This window comes from Solanum tuberosum, unplaced genomic scaffold (genome assembly GCF_000226075.1).
Source record: "Solanum tuberosum cultivar DM 1-3 516 R44 unplaced genomic scaffold, SolTub_3.0 scf00032, whole genome shotgun sequence".
NCBI classification, from domain to species: domain Eukaryota; kingdom Viridiplantae; phylum Streptophyta; class Magnoliopsida; order Solanales; family Solanaceae; genus Solanum; species Solanum tuberosum.
The window spans coordinates 696920-715604 of record NW_006238958.1 but is presented as its reverse complement, the minus strand read 5'-3'; the positions used below and the strand labels follow the sequence as shown (position 1 = coordinate 715604).

General features: G+C 33.9%; 3 protein-coding genes across 6 annotated transcripts; all 3 read left to right on the top strand.

Annotated features, from left to right (window-relative positions):
• Window positions 1-455: 455 nt before the first annotated feature.
• LOC102604808 (ribosomal RNA small subunit methyltransferase I) lies at window positions 456-6550 on the top strand. The gene is made up of 10 exons (XM_006341920.2): window positions 456-845; window positions 938-1005; window positions 2003-2099; window positions 2177-2305; window positions 2566-2674; window positions 2770-2914; window positions 3453-3495; window positions 4225-4398; window positions 5848-5963; window positions 6141-6550. Exons 1-9 carry the CDS (start codon window positions 510-512, stop codon window positions 5947-5949), a joined length of 1203 nt encoding a protein of 400 aa, XP_006341982.2. The 5' UTR covers window positions 456-509; the 3' UTR covers window positions 5950-5963; window positions 6141-6550.
• Window positions 6551-9314: 2764 nt separating this feature from the next.
• Window positions 9315-14290, top strand: LOC102604014 (BEL1-like homeodomain protein 3). 2 transcript variants are annotated; one of them, XM_006341918.2, is made up of 6 exons: window positions 9315-9748; window positions 9958-10009; window positions 10477-11489; window positions 12265-12632; window positions 12723-12783; window positions 13192-14290. In XM_006341918.2, the coding sequence occupies exons 3-6, from the start codon at window positions 10581-10583 to the stop codon at window positions 13837-13839; spliced, it is 1986 nt and encodes a 661-aa protein (XP_006341980.1). In that variant the 5' UTR covers window positions 9315-9748; window positions 9958-10009; window positions 10477-10580; the 3' UTR covers window positions 13840-14290. The 2 variants fall into 2 exon arrangements, with proteins under 2 accessions (XP_006341980.1, XP_015161897.1); XM_015306411.1 differs by having other exon boundaries at window positions 9334-9381.
• Window positions 14291-15662: 1372 nt separating this feature from the next.
• LOC102603681 (BEL1-like homeodomain protein 11) lies at window positions 15663-18682 on the top strand. 3 transcript variants are annotated; one of them, XM_006341916.2, is made up of 5 exons: window positions 15663-17090; window positions 17361-17740; window positions 17833-17893; window positions 17980-18124; window positions 18357-18682. In XM_006341916.2, exons 1-4 carry the CDS (start codon window positions 16404-16406, stop codon window positions 18121-18123), a joined length of 1272 nt encoding a protein of 423 aa, XP_006341978.1. In that variant the 5' UTR covers window positions 15663-16403; the 3' UTR covers window position 18124; window positions 18357-18682. The 3 variants fall into 3 exon arrangements, with proteins under 3 accessions (XP_006341978.1, XP_015161896.1, XP_015161895.1); XM_015306410.1 differs by having other exon boundaries at window positions 17815-17893; window positions 18421-18682; XM_015306409.1 differs by having other exon boundaries at window positions 17815-17893.
• Window positions 18683-18685: the final 3 nt, after the last annotated feature.

Here is an 18685-nt window from a genome sequence, read left to right as displayed (position 1 = left end):
AGATAATGCAATTCTTCACATAACTAGTACTAATATATATTTCACGAGAGAACAACTACATAATTTAGATAGATTACAATGAATTTAAATTATGCATCCAACTCTTATTAAAAATCAGTAGTCACTAGTATTTCCTACCCTAAAGATCCTTAGCAATGAAGTAGTACTTCATCCTTATAATCAAGAATGAGGATGTTTGTTAGGTCAATATTTTTTCGAAAATTTCTGTAAGATTAGGGAAGTAACTTTTTTAATGCACATAGCAAAAATAAGTTTCATAAATATCATTTTAAGTTTATTATATCTTCTCCACCATTTAATACCCTGAACTTCACTTCGCACCCCATCACATATCTATTCTTTTATACTGTTTTGCTACACTATATAAGGATATATTCTTATTGGACACAAAATTAAGTAAGAAATTAGTTATTTTTCAAGAAAATATTTTTTCGATACGGATCACACCCTTTTTTCTATTATGTGTGTGGAGCTCGGACTAAATTTGGATGCTAGCTAAATTTCTAATCAGTGGAAATCCCCCCAAAATTTCAAGTAATCTGCAAAAGGGCTCTTGTTTTTCTGGAATAGAAGAATCAAGAATGGTGATACGGCGCTATAATCCCATAGCCATGTTATCCTCCTCCGTCTTCACCCCATTTCCCCGGCAGCAGTTTTACAGGTGCCCTTTTCCAATATTCACTCAATCTCTGCAACCCTTCCCTTCCCTTCTTTCTTCCACTCTCCCTAGACATTTCACCCTTTCATTCTATTCTAACACTGCTCAAACCTCCACTGCTGATACCCCTGATGAACTGCACCATCAGCCATCAAACTCTAAACAAGTAAAGTTTCTATCTTTGTCTTTCTTGATTTCAATTTTTGACTTTCTGAGCTAGTTCTAGTGTGAATTAATTCCTTTTACCCTTTGTTTTAGTCCCCTTTGAAACCAGGTTTGTATCTTGTGGGAACCCCAATTGGCAATCTTGAAGATATTACTCTCAGGTAAATCACTTGGATACTTTACTAAATGGAGCATGACAACAGCTAGTACAGACCCACCCTGCCCCTTTGGCCTGAACTATGCATTATAGCTGAGTAAATGCATGAAGACACACATTGTTTGGTAGAGTGTATAAGAATAGTACTGAATAAACTGTGTAGTATTAGTAATGTGGAGATTAGTTATATCTTATTCACTATTTGGTTTGGTGTATTAAGGGAAGTTCTGTCTTTAACCATGTTTATCCATGTATTTAGGGGTCGTTTGGTTGAGAACAAGTTATCCCAGGATTAGTTATCCTGGGATTAACTATCCCGCGATAACTTATCCCACCATGTATATGGTCAGTATGATATAAATGGTGGGATAAGTTATCCCAACATGACAACCAAACAAGATACAAATTTTTTATCCCATCACTATTTATTTTTATCCCTCACACCAAACGATTTATAGTCCTTGTTTAGTTATACACCCTATAATATTGTATAGGGTGTTTATACATATACTGAAAATCCTACCAAACAAAGGATTGGATTATACCATGACTAATATATGTATTGTCGTTTTTAATATGTTCTGTCAAACGACCCCTAAGTTCAAACCTAATGTCACAACGTGGAAGAATAGCATTACACCTGTAAAGTTTCGTGGATGTTATACATCAACTACTATTGCATATCATTCCTGAGCTAGTCGAGGGTTTGCTATATGCATGAATCTTCAGGTTCTGTTCATTTGGACCTAGTTCATTCTAATATGAGTTTTCTAACTTTAGAGGTTTCTCTGTATGTGTTGGATAAAAGTATTAACAGATATTATAGTTGAACAATTTGAATTGTATTTAGAATAAGTTCGCAAACATTACATGTATTTGCCTCTGCGTAGGGATGGATTAATTATTGGTGTTTTTGAAGCTCTAATCTTGAAATCTGGATTTCAAGATTTTTCTTTCTTCTATATTCTTTGCCTTTTTGGTGAATTTTTCGATGCTTACAGGGCTTTGCGGGTTTTGAAATCAGCAGATGTGATTCTTTCAGAAGATACAAGGCATTCTGGAAAATTGCTGCACTATTACAACATTAAAACTCCTCTTGTAAGTCACTTTTGGGTTATGCTTGGTGCTTTTCTTAGAGTGCTTGTTTGTGTCAAGGAATAAACTTGAGGTTTCAGCTCAGTTATCACAAGTTTAACGAGTCTCAAAGAGCACAAGTGGTGCTGAGGAAATTACAGGATGGTGAAATTGTCGCCCTGATCAGTGATGCTGGCACACCATGCATCAGTGACCCTGGAATGGAACTGGTGAGCAAGTAAATCCTTGATATGATCTTATGTATCGTTCTATTCTTACTTCCAATTGTGTTGAATATCATTCGATGTTATGTATCATTAGTAGTTGTTTGTGTACCATTAGAACCATGGTTGTGACATACAGTGCGGAATATTTTGACGTGAACATTCTCTATATATTTGCGGAAAGTGCAGTAATTAGGTTCTCAGGCTTCACGTCCCACATCTTGTCTATTGAAAGATATGCATGTGAAATATTTTTTAAATTATAGGCTAAGCTGTGCGCGGATAAAAATATACCTGTTGTTCCCATCCCTGGGCCTTCTGCTGTGGTAACTGCTCTTTCAGCCTCTGGCTTACCTACGAACGAGTTCTCATTTGGTAATGCTCTGATACACTGTGTTTTTTAGTTTCTAAATTTCAAGATATTGAGTGAAATATAGTAAAATTGATTCACATGTTGACTCATTATGCAGTTGGTTTTCTTCCAAAACATAATTCTTCGAGGAAGGAAAGGCTGATACTTTCAGCAAATGAATCAGCCACACAAATCTTCTTCATTCCACCTCACAAGCTTTCTCAATTTCTTGAAGAGGCTGCTGCTATATTTGGTGAGAGTAGGTAAATCTCTTTTGTTCATGGTTTTATACTCAACTATAGTGTGCACAAATCTAAGAATGCCCCTGACACTCCTTGTATCAAATAAGAACTGACACTTACACTTAAATCTAAGATGTTCTAGATTCTTTATAGCTATAGAGGAAACACACTAGAGCTCTATTGTAAATATGGTTTCAGTACTACCCAAGTACTGTTTTGATCCTTGAAATGATACAAAATTACTGATTTCAAAAAAAATAAATATCCTCATCATACCTTGGTTAGCTGCATGGCATGGTAATCAGTGGTTGCAATTGCTTCGTTCCTCTTTGCTAAATTTCAGAAATTTGCTGTAGTAATTTTGCTTCCTTAAGTTGGCGGAGGGACCTCAACATGCAGGGGAGAGGGTGTAAACATTTCCCCACCCTCCACCGAGCTCCCCCTTTCCCCCTTCTCACAAAAATATAAAAGTCAATTAGGGAAGAAGAATTCATTCTTCCACTTTTACAATTCAGTTACTTTCACATGTTACTATTTTACATTTTATGCTTCAATGTAGGCAGTGTGTCATGGCTCGGGAGATGACCAAAGTTCATGAGGAGGTAAGTTTATGAATTAAGCTTTCTATCCCAGGAAGTTTCCATTTTTCATTATCATGCTTGTTATATCTAGAAGCTAGTGCATAAGTAACTATCTAAACTGGAAGAGGAATAAGTGAGCTCACAGATATTTCGAAGAGGGGTAGACAGTAATATTTGTTTCTTCTGGAAGAATACCGGGTTGGGTTTTCCTCTCTGTGTATTGTGTGTTTCAACACTATAAAATAGTTCATATGTTGGTTAAGCTTTCGTGTTTTCCGGTGTACTCTCTTGTTGTATGTCAGCACTGGCTTGTATAATTAGTAAGATTGATTTGAATTATTAAAAAAGGTAGCTACCTACACTGTAAACAGAATTTTAAAAGATACAGAAAGGGGGCGGCTCACTCTCCTCAAGAAAGAAACTAATCTCATTATAGACATAAAAAATTGATCATCTCATTGACCAGTCTACCAGTCATTTTATGCATCATAACTATACTAAGTATTTGAGACTTTGTGGATCGAATACACACACATCTTCCTACGCTGAATTAATGCTCTGATGTTTAAATTAGTGAAGCATCTTCGCATGTAACGCTGCAACCTTGTCAGTGATTTAAAAATCTTTTTGAGCTGTTCAATTGACAAGAAGCGACTCACTGCAAAAGGACAAAGGGAAGAAATCACTATTGTACTTACCTCATGTTATTCCTGGTGTCTTAACTTAAGTATTGTTATTCAAATTGATTAGTTCTGGCGTGGCACCATTGACAAAGCAAAAGAGGCTTTCTTGGCGCACCAACCGAAGGGTGAAATTACTTTCTTGATTGAAGGCAAAACGACCAGTACAGATGAGGGCCCATCAGAGTCCCAGCTGGAGAACGAGTTGAGGGAGCTGATTGCGGAGGGACATTCTCTTTCAATGGTAGTTAACTTTTCCCAATGTGCAGATTTTGTTTCTTCAGATCTTACTCTGTAGAGAAATCGAAATTTTCCTGAGTGTTTACATAGTGTTAGAATAGGATTGTATATACATATTCAAACACATAGTTTAGTTAAGATTAATAGTTACCACACTTATCTTGAAAATCTCTTAATTCGAAGTTGTTCAGAGAGACTTAAGGAGTCAATTACGTACTTATTTTGATCAACTTTCTTAAATTTATTTGGTCATTCTAATTTCTGGTAAAGGTTTGGAAGGTTTTTTTGCTGGCTCTCTTCTTCTAGGTTGTGAAGGATTATAGTCCATCGAGTTTCCAATATTTTATAATATATCTGAGAACAAAAAACCCACACATGAGGACTAGTCGAGTTAAAATACATTGAGTAGGCACCTTGGATATTACTGAAAAGATTCGTTCTGCATAAAAATAACTTTTCCGGAGATGTAATGGAATTCTTATGGGTCAGCTATAGTGTTAGACTTCCATTTTGTTCTATAAGCATGATTTTTCTTTCTCGTTTGCCTAATTTCTATATTTTTATACCATACAAAATTTCAGTACCTTTGAAGTATGATCCTCTATTGAATTAAAATCTATTGAGGAGGCACCTTTGATATTACTGAAAAGATCCTTCTACTATGTCTATATAAATAACTTTTCTGGAGTTGTTAATAAAATTCTCTTGGGTCGCCTAACATTGATACTTATTTTTTGTTTTCTAAGCACGAGTTTTGTTTCTACTTTGCCTTGTTTCTACCTTCTTATACTAACCGAAATTTCAGTAACTTATGGTCTTGTTTAATAAGTAACTCTCCACCTACCATCCCATTCTCTTGGTGTTTACTTTAGTTACATTTTACCATCAAAATTTTGTGTCTAATTCCATGAAAGAACCATGTCTGCAAATTCACTTGCTCAAAAATTCAGAAGCTGTGTCACATCAATTTGTTGTAAATCCTATTTTTTTACTCATTTTCGTTGTTAACTTGATTAAATCAAAACAAATTTCAAGTAAATATGTAAATGATATTGCTGTTATATGGAGAATTTGTCTCAAAACACCTCTCTGATCTCTCATTTTACTGATGATTTAAGTCTATAGTTAGAAGAGCAGTTTTGCTGCTCAGGCATGTGTTTCCTTGCACATCGTTTTATATTCTTTTCTGCAAGGAGGAAACTAAATATCATTAAGTGAATGTAACTAGAATGATATAAATATATACTTGACAATGATACTGCATCTTACAATATTTAGCAACAAATTGATGGACATGGCTGGGTTTACCTAATAACGCTCTGTAACGGTTCATTGAGATGCAACTTGTAGTTAGGTGATATTTACATCGCAGAAGTTTTGTCATTGCAACACTTAGTCTTTGTATGATTTGAACCTTGATCTTCACTACCTAAAAGATATCATTTGATCACAGGCAGTCAAGTTGGTAGCAAGTGGAAAGTTAATGAAACGGAAAGCAATATATTCTCTTGCATTGAGGAAATTCGGAGGACAACTAGAATCAGAGGATGACTAGACTAACTCTATCCGGTGAGTGTCTTGTCTGTCTGTTACCTTCTCTCTCCCAACCACTACCCCACCATCCTCCCAAAATTAAGAAAACGGAAAGATTACTCTGTTGCTTTCATTGTAATTTAAGTAACAACTTATGTTTATGGTTGCTTTGATGTTGATCTGTTTGATATTTTCTCCAACTGCTTTGATTAGGAAAGAGGTTTTCCGCTATCTTCCATGTCCGTATGATTAGCAGAGTGCAAGTTAAGGCAAATGGAGTTCAGCACACTATCTATGACTGTTTAGTATGTGTTTGACTGAATTTTATACTAATGTGGATGCCATGGAGCTAAAAACTTTCTTGTTATAGGAAAATGACATGAAATTTGGTAAGAGAGCAACAGTAGCAAACAATTCTTTGTTAAGCAGTCACATATATCACATCTGATTAGTTTTTTCTTCTTATTGTACTTGGAGCTGCAATTTTGTATCTGTCAACATTTTTCGATTAGTTTTTGTACAAAAATCGCGCTCATTTGAGGCAGATCAAGTAGTTTTATGTTAGTCTTTGTCAGGTGCCATTTTTGGTATATTGAATTATTAGTGAACAATCAGTTTTAACACATCTCCTGTAGTTTTGTTGTCCTTCAATTTATTGCTCTTGTGCTTCAATTATTACGCTATTTATTGTAGTTACTGTTCCTTTTCCCAGGAGGCTTTGGTAGTATATTGTCATGATTTCTTCACTTCCGTTATTCTTTTTTGATATGCTTTTATATACCTTTTCTTGAGCCGAGGGTCTATCAGAAAAAGCCTCTCTATTCTTTTTGGACCAAACTTGTGTGATTATGCTGGATACGATGTTGTAATCAGTTTCAACTCATGTTTGAGCAACTTGTATTTATATTCATATAAAAATATGTTTTTAATACTGAAAAGTTATCTCCATCTTGTTCTACTAGAAGAAGTTACCTACCTTAATATATATTTAACCAAAAAAAATTACAGACCAAACTTTTCAAGACATATTTTTGTGAGAGACATTTTATTTCATTATACCAAACAGAAAGTGGCAAAGTTACAAGTTTTCTTTATACCAACTTTTCACTTTTGGTGTTAAGACTTTTTGCAAGTAACAAAAACCATTTAAAAATCTTTTCCAAGCAGTCATTTGCTAAATTAATTCTAAAACATATTCTTTTAATATTTCTCTTAGCAAAAAATAAATATAAAAAAAATCTTAGGGGTTTGTTTATTCCTAAAGTCAAACATTTCCTTTTCACTAAAATAAAATTCTTTCTTTTAGAAATTAAATTAAAGTTTCTCTTAGAAAATCCTTGGGTTTTTCTATTCCAAAGTCAAGCATTTTTAATTTTTTTTATTTAATTAAAAATCCTCTCTTTTACAATATAAGAATGGAAAAAGCTGACTATTGTGGACTTTGTTATTACGCTTTCTTTGAGGAATAATAAGTCGGCAAATGCTTTAAAAACTTAAGCTATTATTGTAGCCTTTACAATATTCACTTTTTTTTTTCCGAAATATCTATTTTGGGGGTTGATTAATCTAAATCCATCCCATTGAAATCCTAATTTAGGAGCGGTAATATGTTCTCGACTTAAGTTAACTTCATACTTATGATTTAAATTCGAGATTATTTTATCAAGACGTTAAAGAATACATATCGCTACATCATAATATTTGGCAATCTAGATATAATTTACTGATAATCCATAACTTAACATATTAAAATAAATAAACACACACTAAAAAACTAAAAAGACATTTCTATTCACATCCAAGGAAACTACCAAAGTGGTCGGCTGGTCACTACATAATTAATCAAATGTATTCTGATGAGGTGTACTTTGTAATAATAAATTAATAATCTCCTTAATAATTATTAATATTTTATTAAAAAAAATTTACCATTAGGTTAACTTATGTCACAACACGCAATTTTCAATTCAAGACTTATATGACAAGTTGAAAAATTTAATAATAATATGCGATATTTAGGTTTCTATTCATAGATCAAAAGTTTTAAAATTATGAAATATGAAAATTCTTAAGTATTCAATCACAAATTTCAATTATATTTTCATCGGATGAAGATGAAAGAGGAAGCAAATACTACGCTATTAATGGAGTTTGAAGTATGAACTTTTCATTTTAACTGTCTGATAGAAAACTCACCAAGTGAACTAGCCTTCAACCTCACTTTTTTCTATTTAATTTTTAATACTTTTTTGTTATTGAAAATTTTAATAAGTTATATCAAAACACCAACTTAATATAAAAATTTCTCAGATTATCTATATATATATACCTATAATTTAAAAAGATAATTACGTGCAATTGTACTAAACTGATGTGTAAATATACTACTTAAACAATGTAACGTTTGAATAACATTCTTTCTAGTTTCTACCATTTAAAAATTCCAAATCATTATTATTATATTAAATAGAAAAGTTGGAAAAGACACGTAACCCGCTTTGTATTTTCCGAAATATGCGCATAAGATATCGTCCGTTTGTTTGATAGACATCAAATTAAAGCTCGATTCAATTTGAATGATATTAAATATTATAATATTAAAATTAATTTTTTTAATAAAAATAAAAATATTTTTTTAATAAAGACGACTTTATTAACAAAGCTCAAACTCGAGTCTATGGCCATACCTTTGTATACACGTCTCTTTAGACTTGTGACTTTTGTCATTGTTTTCTTCCTTACCACTTTTTTCAAATCGTCTCTTTTCCACACACTGAACAACAGGTGGATAATGAGGGCCCTACTCTTGAGGAATTTTGTGTTATAGAAATACACATAGGTAGATTTTTCTTTTCTTAAATTGAAAATTAAAATGTAAGAACTAGTGGACTACGATAAAAGGAATTAATAGTCCATGGATTATTTAGTACATTAAATTTTCTTGGTTCATTTATAGTGTTAAAAATGAAGATATGATGTAAAAATAACATTTTTTTTTATAACGACTAAAAAGAAAAATTCATCGCATAAATTAGGACATAGAAACACTTGTTTTACTTATTTTATTTTGGTGTTGATGTACCACATTTGATGTAGTATAAAAGTATAACAAGAATCCAATATCAAATTACACCTCCTATTTATTTCCAAAATAAAAATACAATCAAACATAAAATAAAATAATGTATCAATTATTATTTCCATTATTTCAGGAAAGACCTTTCTCCTCCAAACACTGAACAACAGGTGGGTTCTCAAGGACCCACCTTTATATGTATATAATTTTTTAAGGGTGGGACCCATCGTAAGGGAATTTTGAGATATATAGAAATACATAGTGTATGGTGTGTATCACACCTATACATTGTATTATATAATATTATATATGTAGAAAAAAAGAAGCAACTACCTAACCAAAGCAAGCAGTATCATCAAACTGTTTAACAACACTTTGGTAACTACTAAGAACAACAAACTTTGTTTAATAGTTTAGTTTTAAGACTAAAGATCAAATTTTTATTTTCTTGGTTTAGGTCTACCAACTGGTGGTTACTGATTCAGACCCTTAACCATCAAAAAAATAAATCACAATATTCTCCTCACCAAGATAAAAACAACTACCATCACAATACCAATTTTTTGTTCTTAGGAAAAACCCCTCAAAAAAAAATATTATCTTTTTTTTAAAAGAAAGAAGCTTCTGTTTTTTTTTTTGAGTTTTGAGGTGGAACTTTGAGACCCCACTTGAGAAAAGTTTGGTATTATTGAAAAGGAATATATAATTATTGTTTTTGGTTTTGATGTAATTTCAAGAATGGAAGGTTGGAGTTGCTTTTTCTTGTTTTTTTCATGATTGTTGTTTGTTTTTTGAATATATTTTTGGTTGGTGTCATTGTTCAATGATAAGGAAGGGTTGTTGGGCTTAGGATCTTTGAGATTATTTTTTGTCTCCATATTGGGAAGCTTTGGTTTTGAGCCAATTAGGGGTTGTGTTTTTTTTCAATCACTCTCTTTCTTTTTCTCTGTGCAGTGTGTGTGCTCCCTCTATTGAAAGCACAAAGATTTGTTCTTTCACTTTCCAGGTAATTTCAATTCTTTGCCCTATCTTTTCATTTCTATATTTTATTATAGTACTTGTGTAGTTAAGTAATGTTATGAAGTTCTTTTCTTGATTATGATGATGGAATTTGATTTTGTTGTTTTTTAATATGGTGGAATTTCTATACCTACTGTTGTTGTAGTGGTGTTTGATCATTTCATATTCTTAATCTTTATGATAATCTGATGGAAAAGAAACAAACTTTCTTTTGATGATTCTTTGTCTTTCCCTACCCCCCAAGAGGATCAATAGTGTTCTGACTTACCCTCTAGCGCGACTAGAATTAGTGTTGGTGTTCAAACACTTGAACAAGCCTCACTTGTCTAAAACATGTTTTGATGTTGTTTCTGATATTAAGTAGTTAATTGATGATACTGTTTCTTCGAAACTTGGTTTTCGTTGCTATGAGGAACATGTTGGCTGAATTCTGTTTTCACTCTTCAATGACAGCTCCTAAAGAATTTCTTCCAGCAAGAGGTTAATGATTTGTAGTTCAAGTGAGTCATTCGAGGAGAAACCTGTGATTATCGAGACATAAATAGGGAATAGATATAATGTCTGCTTACTATTCAAATTTGTCCAATCAAAGAGAGGTCTTGCCAATGTCTTTTTTGCCAGACCAGAAATTTGCTTCTTATCAGTCAACTGGTCTTTCTGATAGTCCGGTTCATCTAAACCAACATTCTGCGTCAGTCTCATATTCGGAGTTGCCTGGTCAAAACTATGGTGAAGTTCAAACAATGAAAGGCAAAGATGAGATGTTATTCATTCCACCAACCAGTGAATCAGGAGGTATGCAACCGATTGGTAGGGCGGTGAATGCTGTACCAAACTTTTTGGAGAATTCAGTTATGATGGATCCTCATTCTTTTCCAATAAAACAGCTTCTTATGCCTAACGGTGAACAAAGCCTTCAAAATCAAGGATTATCTCTTAGTTTGGGTACACAAGTTCCTCCTTCGCTTCATGTGTATTCATATCAAGATGACTATACGAATTCTAGTCTATCTTCTCTGGTGGGTACCCATGTTTTGCACTCGGAGCAGGGATCGGAAAACAAGGAATCTAAAGTTGCTGAGTACTTGTCATTTGATCTAGCTGGAGGAACTAGAGCTGCAAATAATCCCCAAAGCTCCATGACCCTTAGAGAATTAAACTCTGGTGTACATTCTCATGTAGGATCAGGAGCTGCAGCAGCCATTTACAATTCCAAATATCTAAAGGCTGTTCAAGATTTGCTTGATGAAGTAGTTAACGTTCAAGAAGCTCTAAAACAATCAGATAAACTACGTAACTTCAATTTGCTCGGCCATGATCGCTCAGAAGAAGCTGATTTTAAATCTAGTAGTTCAGCTACTGGTATATCTGGTGATCATAATAATTCAACTAAAGGTGAACTTTCAGCTACAGAACGACACGATCTTGAGAGCAAGATGACAAAGCTCTTTTCGATGTTAGATGAGGTAAATTTCTTGCTTGTAATGCCTATAGATACATGTCGCACTGATCTCTTAGCATGGATCCATGTCCAAGCTGATTTATTTGTATTTTGGTTTTGACAAATAATGTGTTAAAGAGGTAAAACTAACTGCCTAGGAGAATGAACTAGGAATTTGCTCGGCTCTAGCCTAGACATGAATTCCTTCTATGTGACTACTGAGGCTCTACATTCCTTCTTTTTTATCTTTGTATTCCTCACCTATAAACTTTAACATCTTCGTTGAATTGCACAGTTAGGATGTTCCTGTAATCTTCCGTTGCTCCTAAATATTCATAAAACATTTGCATTGTCTGTAAATTTGTCATATATGGACGAAGGACTTCTCTGAAAATTGTTGTTCTTTCACAGATGTTGAACACAGAGCATGTCCAAAGCCACTGCTTTTGTGCTTTGCAAGTCTTTTTTAACATTAGCTCCAAATAACTCTACTGGAAATAGTCTTCAGAAGAACTAAATCTCCAAAAAAATATTTCTTTTATTAAGAGGATCTGTTGTGTCTTTGACTGAAAAAATGGGAAGAAATTTCGAGAACTTAAAATATTTCTATCCCAGTTTTGAAATCATGAACAGGTTTTGTTTCAAAGTTTCCATTTGTTGTGCTACTTAAGTGCTTGCTATATAAATTCTTTGTACATTCTTTGACTAATTCAATTTCTACTTGACCTCTATCTTTTATATGGATGCGGAAAAATTGTCTCAAAGATACCTTGTCAATTGTGATTATAATTTTGTTGTAGGTGGATAGGAGATACAAAGAATATTACCAGCAGATGCAAGTAGTGGTATCTTCATTTGAGATGGTTGCTGGACTTGGTGCAGCTAAACCGTACACATCACTTGCCCTTAAAACCATATCTCGCCAGTTTCGCTGCTTGAGGGACGCAATCAAGAAGCAGATACAAGTTACACGTCGAAGCTTGGGGGAGCAGGGTGATAGTCAAGGGGAAAGGTTATATCGTCTCCGTTATGTGGACCAGCAATTGAGGCAGCAAAGGTCCCTTCAGCAATTTGGAATGATGCGTCAGCCTTGGAGGCCACAGAGGGGCCTTCCAGAGACTGCTGTTTCAGTCCTTCGTGCTTGGCTTTTTGAACATTTCCTCCATCCGTATGTCTCTCTTTCTCTTTTTTTTTTCCCTATTGACTTGTCATCTGTTAACATGCATTCTGATTCATTTTAGTCTTGGTGTTTCTTCAGCTACCCAAAAGATTCCGAGAAAATCATGCTGGCGAGGCAAACAGGTTTAACCAGAAGTCAGGTATGTTAATCCATGGCTATTCCACTTTGAAGCATAAAAGCAACTTAACACTCTTTTATATGGAACTGACAAATCTAGTATTTTTGGAACAAAGATTTGTTCCAGTTACACTATATAAAAATTCTCGGACAACCTATCACCATGTATTTTCTTATAACATTCCAGCTGTATCTCTTAGGGGTCGTTTGATAGGATTAGTTCATCAAACCAAATAGTGGATAAGAACTAATCTCAGTTACTTATCCCAACTTTGTTAAAACACCATATCCGGTACTATTCGTATACACTCTACCAAACGACCCGTTAACTGTTAGTTCAGTATTAAACTTGGCATTGAATTTAAGGAGACATCTTAATGCTCAAGTGATAGTCAGCTATCTAACTAATGAAACTTGTGCTTTGAGTCAGGTGGCAAACTGGTTCATAAATGCTCGAGTGCGTCTTTGGAAGCCCATGATTGAAGATATGTACAAGGAAGAGTTTGGTGTGGCAGAAGCAGGTTCCGGAGTTTCACCAGAACGAGTACCGGTAGACTCCAAAGAGAAGTCAATAGCTGAAAACACAGGAGAAGAGATTCCGGAAAGCTTTACTACTCCAGCTGCTAACTGCAGTCATCTCGATCCATCTGACGAGTCACGTAATAATGTTACTAATGTACACAACAATTCATTTACAACCAAATTTAGCTTCCAAGACGGTGTTTATGAACATGAGAGGATTGATTGTGGATCAAGTAAGTTGCAGAGCGAACAAATTCCTATTGCTCACGGCTTTGGTCCTAAACCGACTAGTGATGGAAGCATCATTGGTGCTGTCAATACATACCATCCTTCCATGTTTGGTGACATAATGGGCAATCAAGTATCACTCGCTCTGCGTCTGCAAAACAGTCAAATGGACCAGCAGCCAATGTCTGGTAGGCCACAGTTAAGACAGGACGAGAAGACGGATTCTACTCATATGGACATTGGTAAAGGTGAGTACTACTATATCGATCCAGTAAACCAGCAAGAAAGGTTCTCAGGTCCTCATCTTCTATCCGATTTTGTAGTGTAAAAAAATGATATCTTTCATATATTGGTTATAAGACTTTTTTCCACTTATTGTATCAACGAGAAGTGGGTTACCAATTATGTAAATATACTATTGGATAATCCATCTGTATAATAGTGAGGACATTGTGAATGTTAGTCTAGAGATAGAATCCTCAATTGATATACATATATTGTAATTTTGTATTTGAATATGAGAATAAAAGCTTGCAGAGAATATGAAATTGTAAGTTTCTGTTCCACCATTAGTGTATGGATTCTTGAATATTGAGTGATCAGGAGACGTTCTTCCTCATGATCAATCTGAAGTGCTACTGCCTGATTTTCTCGGAGATCAAATACTTACAAGGAGGTCAACATCATCCTTTGTTCAAGAAACACTTCGTTTCAGCCCTCGAATCAAGTAAGAAAAACTCAGACACTAGTGTAGAGAGATACTTGGAGTTGCACTTAAGCTTTTATCAAAAAAATGATTATTTTTTTCTCATACTTATTACGGGGAGAGATTATTAGGTCTACGGACACTTCTACCCTCTCTACACTTTGCTCAGGAGACTACACTAGATTTGTTGTTGTTACTTATTTTGTGATTGCACTTATTTGTTTCCTCTATTCAGAGTTTGTACAGGTTTTGAAGACTTGTAGATTGTGGAGGCCATGGGCTCTGAGTTTTAAGATTGACAATCTTTTCTGTAACATTAGATTTGTACCTGTACACTACTACTCTCTAGCACTCATATTTTGGTGTGGTGTTAATTTTTGTCACTATATCTTTATTGTGTACCTTGCCATTATGATTCGAAGGGTAAAAAGTGAATCTTTTTGATGATGTTAATATTCACCAAAGAAGATTACAATGAAAGCACAACTTTCTGCTGATAAAATTCATTCAGCTATTCAGATTTGTGGCAGACACTTTAATCAGTGAGTGGGCCTTTAGTAGGTTTCTAGCAACCAATATAATTAAGGAATGAGAGAGTGACAACTGGAAAGGCCAATAGAACAAAGATAGTAATCATTACACCACCATCACAAATTCACAACTAACCAAACTTCCAAATTAGTGGTCGAGCCAGAATTTTTAATATACATGCCACTTAAATCATCTTTTTTCTTAATTAGCTTTCCCGACAAGTGAGGTTTGCTCACGTTGTTGAGCACCTTCATCATGTTTTGAATCTTGTGAATCTTAAACTAATGATTGGTAGAATGTATCAAAATATCCTTTAATTTTGTGATTTTAAACATGATATGTGAGAAATCAAAATTAAAGAGTTGTCAAAAAAGGAAATAGATGACGTACAAATTGAAATGAGTGAGACTATATATTTTTTAAAAAATCTATATATTTTTGACAAAGGAATTCAATCAAACTGTCCAAAACCAATCAATCACATAAGCACACCATACCATCCATAGTGATACAATCTCAATCAAATCTTCAAAAATCCTATTCGATAAGATTTGTACATTATTATAGAGACAAAAGGATAAATTTGTACGCACCCTTACGCTACATTTCTGCTAGAAATTGTTTTCACAACTTGAATCTCTTATGACAACAACTTTATCAGTTACGCCAATGCTCTCGACACTCGTTTTAAAAGAAAAAAGAAGAGAAAGTTGAGTATAAGAGGCATTGGTTTGATAGACACTTTCCATTGGAAGGATTCTGCATACAGTGTCCTTTCAACATCTTTATGTAAGATAAAATAAACAACAGCAAAATAGGAAAAAGAAGTTAAATATTCCAATATATTTATATATATATATATATATTATCACAGATTCACAAGTAGACAATCTTAAGACTGGGAGTGTGCAAAAGACACTTTACTTTTTTCCTTCTTTTTTCTCCCATATGACACAAATCTATTCAGCACAAAACTGCTATCATCTATATTTGCTTTTGTTTCCTTTCTATCTAACCCCCTCTCAATGTGCTTTTTGAGTGTCCCAAAGAAATGCAACAGTTATGTACTTTTTTTTTTTTTTACTAGCCAAGGGAAAAAAAAATAAGTGTGGGGGACCATAAATTCATGTCATTTTCAGCATTTTTTGCTTGGATAGTTCAATACTTTTACTTGTTTTTTTATGAACTTGAAAGAAGGTCTATTGTACTATAGGTTCTATAGCTTTCAGCTGCTAGTGTATAGGGTATGCTAAACTTCAGAGACAGAAAATAAAGAGTGCATGCAGGGGAATCTTTGCTTTCTTCATTCAATGAAGTATGTCATGTTTCTATTATTCATAAACTTGTGTTTTTTTTTCTTTTCTGTCGGTCGTCTCAATTTAAGTGTCTTACTTTCACTGACTCTTGTTTATCAAGTCGATAACAAGATTCAAAAGTTTATCTTTATTTCTTAAACTTCGTGCTCAATTAAACTAAGACACTTAAATTGAGACAGAGGGAGTATATAATACAACTATATACAAGTACTTAAAAGGACTTTCTCATGTTAGTTGTTCTCCCTTTTTAGCCCCTTCTTGTTTGAATACTTTGCAATGCATAGGTTCCTAGTGTTCAACATTTCTTGATCATTGATTTTTGTGAACTCTATAGCTAAAATGGTTTCAAAAGACTCACCCCCACCTTCACACTCAAGCATTTTACATCAATTTATAAACTCAGACTCCATCATGACTAGTCAAATTGGTAGCCAACATTTTGACATGTATCAATCTGATACTACTACTGCCTATCAGCCTCATGGTGGACTTTCTAGATCCATAGAGTTTGTTAATCATCCTGATTTTACTACTGATTCTCATGATGTTAACCATAGTAGACATTTGATGGATCTTCTTGGAGCTTCACATGATGCTAATACTAACCAACAAGCACAAAGACTCTCACTTTCTTTAGGTTCACATTCACTTGTTTCAAGTTTTACTAATCCTAGTTATATGAACCAAGAAATTGACCAAAGGAACAATGAGTATTCTTTCTCCGCAGCTGCAATGAATCAATCTTTTTCGAATGTTTGTGGAACTGAATCTTTTGTTTCTGCTATTGGTAACTCAAAGTACTTGAAACCAACTCAGTCTCTGTTGGAGGAATTGGTTTGTATTGGTGGCAAGACTATTGATTCAAGTAATGAGAAGTTTATTAGGCGATTATCGCGTAATAGCAAGAAAGGATCTTTAAGCCTTCGCGCTATGTTGAAAGGAGAAATCCCACCAAGCAATGAATTGTTCAATGAAAGACATGAACTTTATGTTAAAATCATGAAGCTCATAGTCTTGTTGGAAGAGGTAAGCAAATATAACACCAGAATTCTTGATTATTCCATCTCGTCTAAAAGCTTAAGAGGTCGTTTGTTAGGATGTATCTAGTATAGTACATGTATTAGTCATCATATATATTATTTAATCCTTTGTTTGGTAGGGTTTTCCCTCTATGTATAACTAATCTCATCATTATTAATATACGCTATTCAGTACTATTCTTATACACTCTACTAAACGACACATATTTTGATTCAACTTTTTTGGTTTATAACATTACTAATGCTGATTTTTCAGGTGGAAAGGAGATATGAGCAATATTATCAACATATGGAAGAAGTTACTTCAACATTTGAGGTAATAGCAGCATTTGGAGCAGGGAAAGCTTACACAGTACTTGCACTTCAAGCAATGTCTAGACATTTTTGCTGCTTAAGAGATGCCATCATATCTCAAATTAATGTCATTAGACAAAAAATGCTACGAGACGTGCCGAAAATTAGCAGTGGCTTGTCACATTTGAGTCTTTTTGAGAAAGAAACTCTGCAGAACAGAATATCTCTTCAGCAACTTGGAATCATTCAAGGTAATCGACAAGCTTGGCGACCAATTAGAGGATTGCCAGAGACATCAGTGGCAATTCTTCGCTCTTGGCTATTCGAACACTTTCTCCATCCGTATGTACTCTGATCATCTCATCTAAATGCTTAATCTGTATGTCTGCAGCATTCATAACTTGTATTCTATTAAGTGCTTGTATTTTAAGCAGATATCCAAATGACTCTGAAAAGCTTATGTTATCATCTCAAACAGGCTTATCAAAAAATCAGGTAATTATGAACCTATAGTTTGGCATAACATTTTGAATAGTCAATATTCATAATTTAATTTAGTATTATGATGATCTTGTTTTAAGGTTTCCAACTGGTTTATTAACGCGCGAGTTAGGCTGTGGAAGCCCATGATTGAAGAAATGTATAAGGAAGAATTTGCAGAATCTTCAGTTGAATCAGATAATTTGTTGAACAGAGAAGGTGTTACTGATTCTGCAGAAGAATGAAGTAAGCAAGCAAACTTAAGCTCAAAAAACAATTTTAATTTTAATCTTTTTTCTAATGGGATGTAATTTGTCATTTTCTATCTGTCAAAACTATTGTGAGTGCGATTAGGCGCTCAAAAGGCAAAACTCTCAGTCGTAACAACTTTTAGTCTTTAGTTACGAGTCTATTTTAGTCACGACTATTGTCATAATCAACTGATTGAATGTTTGTTTTTTTTCTTTTGTGATGTTAGGGGTTGAAGTGAGAAGAATGAGGAAATATATTTTATTTGATGTAATAATACTATGGTTTTACAGAGTTGGAATTAATTGAAGGATTGGAGTGCGGGAGAAAAGTTGAAGAAGTACAAGGTAGGTGGATATTGGAAACATGTTAGAAAAACAAAAAAATGTATCCTGAAATGGAAGGCATTTATTGTACTTTTTAGTACTTGATGATGTTAAGAAATAGTAGTAGTATAGTAATAGTTTCTGAAAATTGTAATGCTTTTTACTATATTGTCTCAAATTTTTATGTTTAGTACTATATATATAAGCTTTATGTGGTAGCCTTATTCCACCT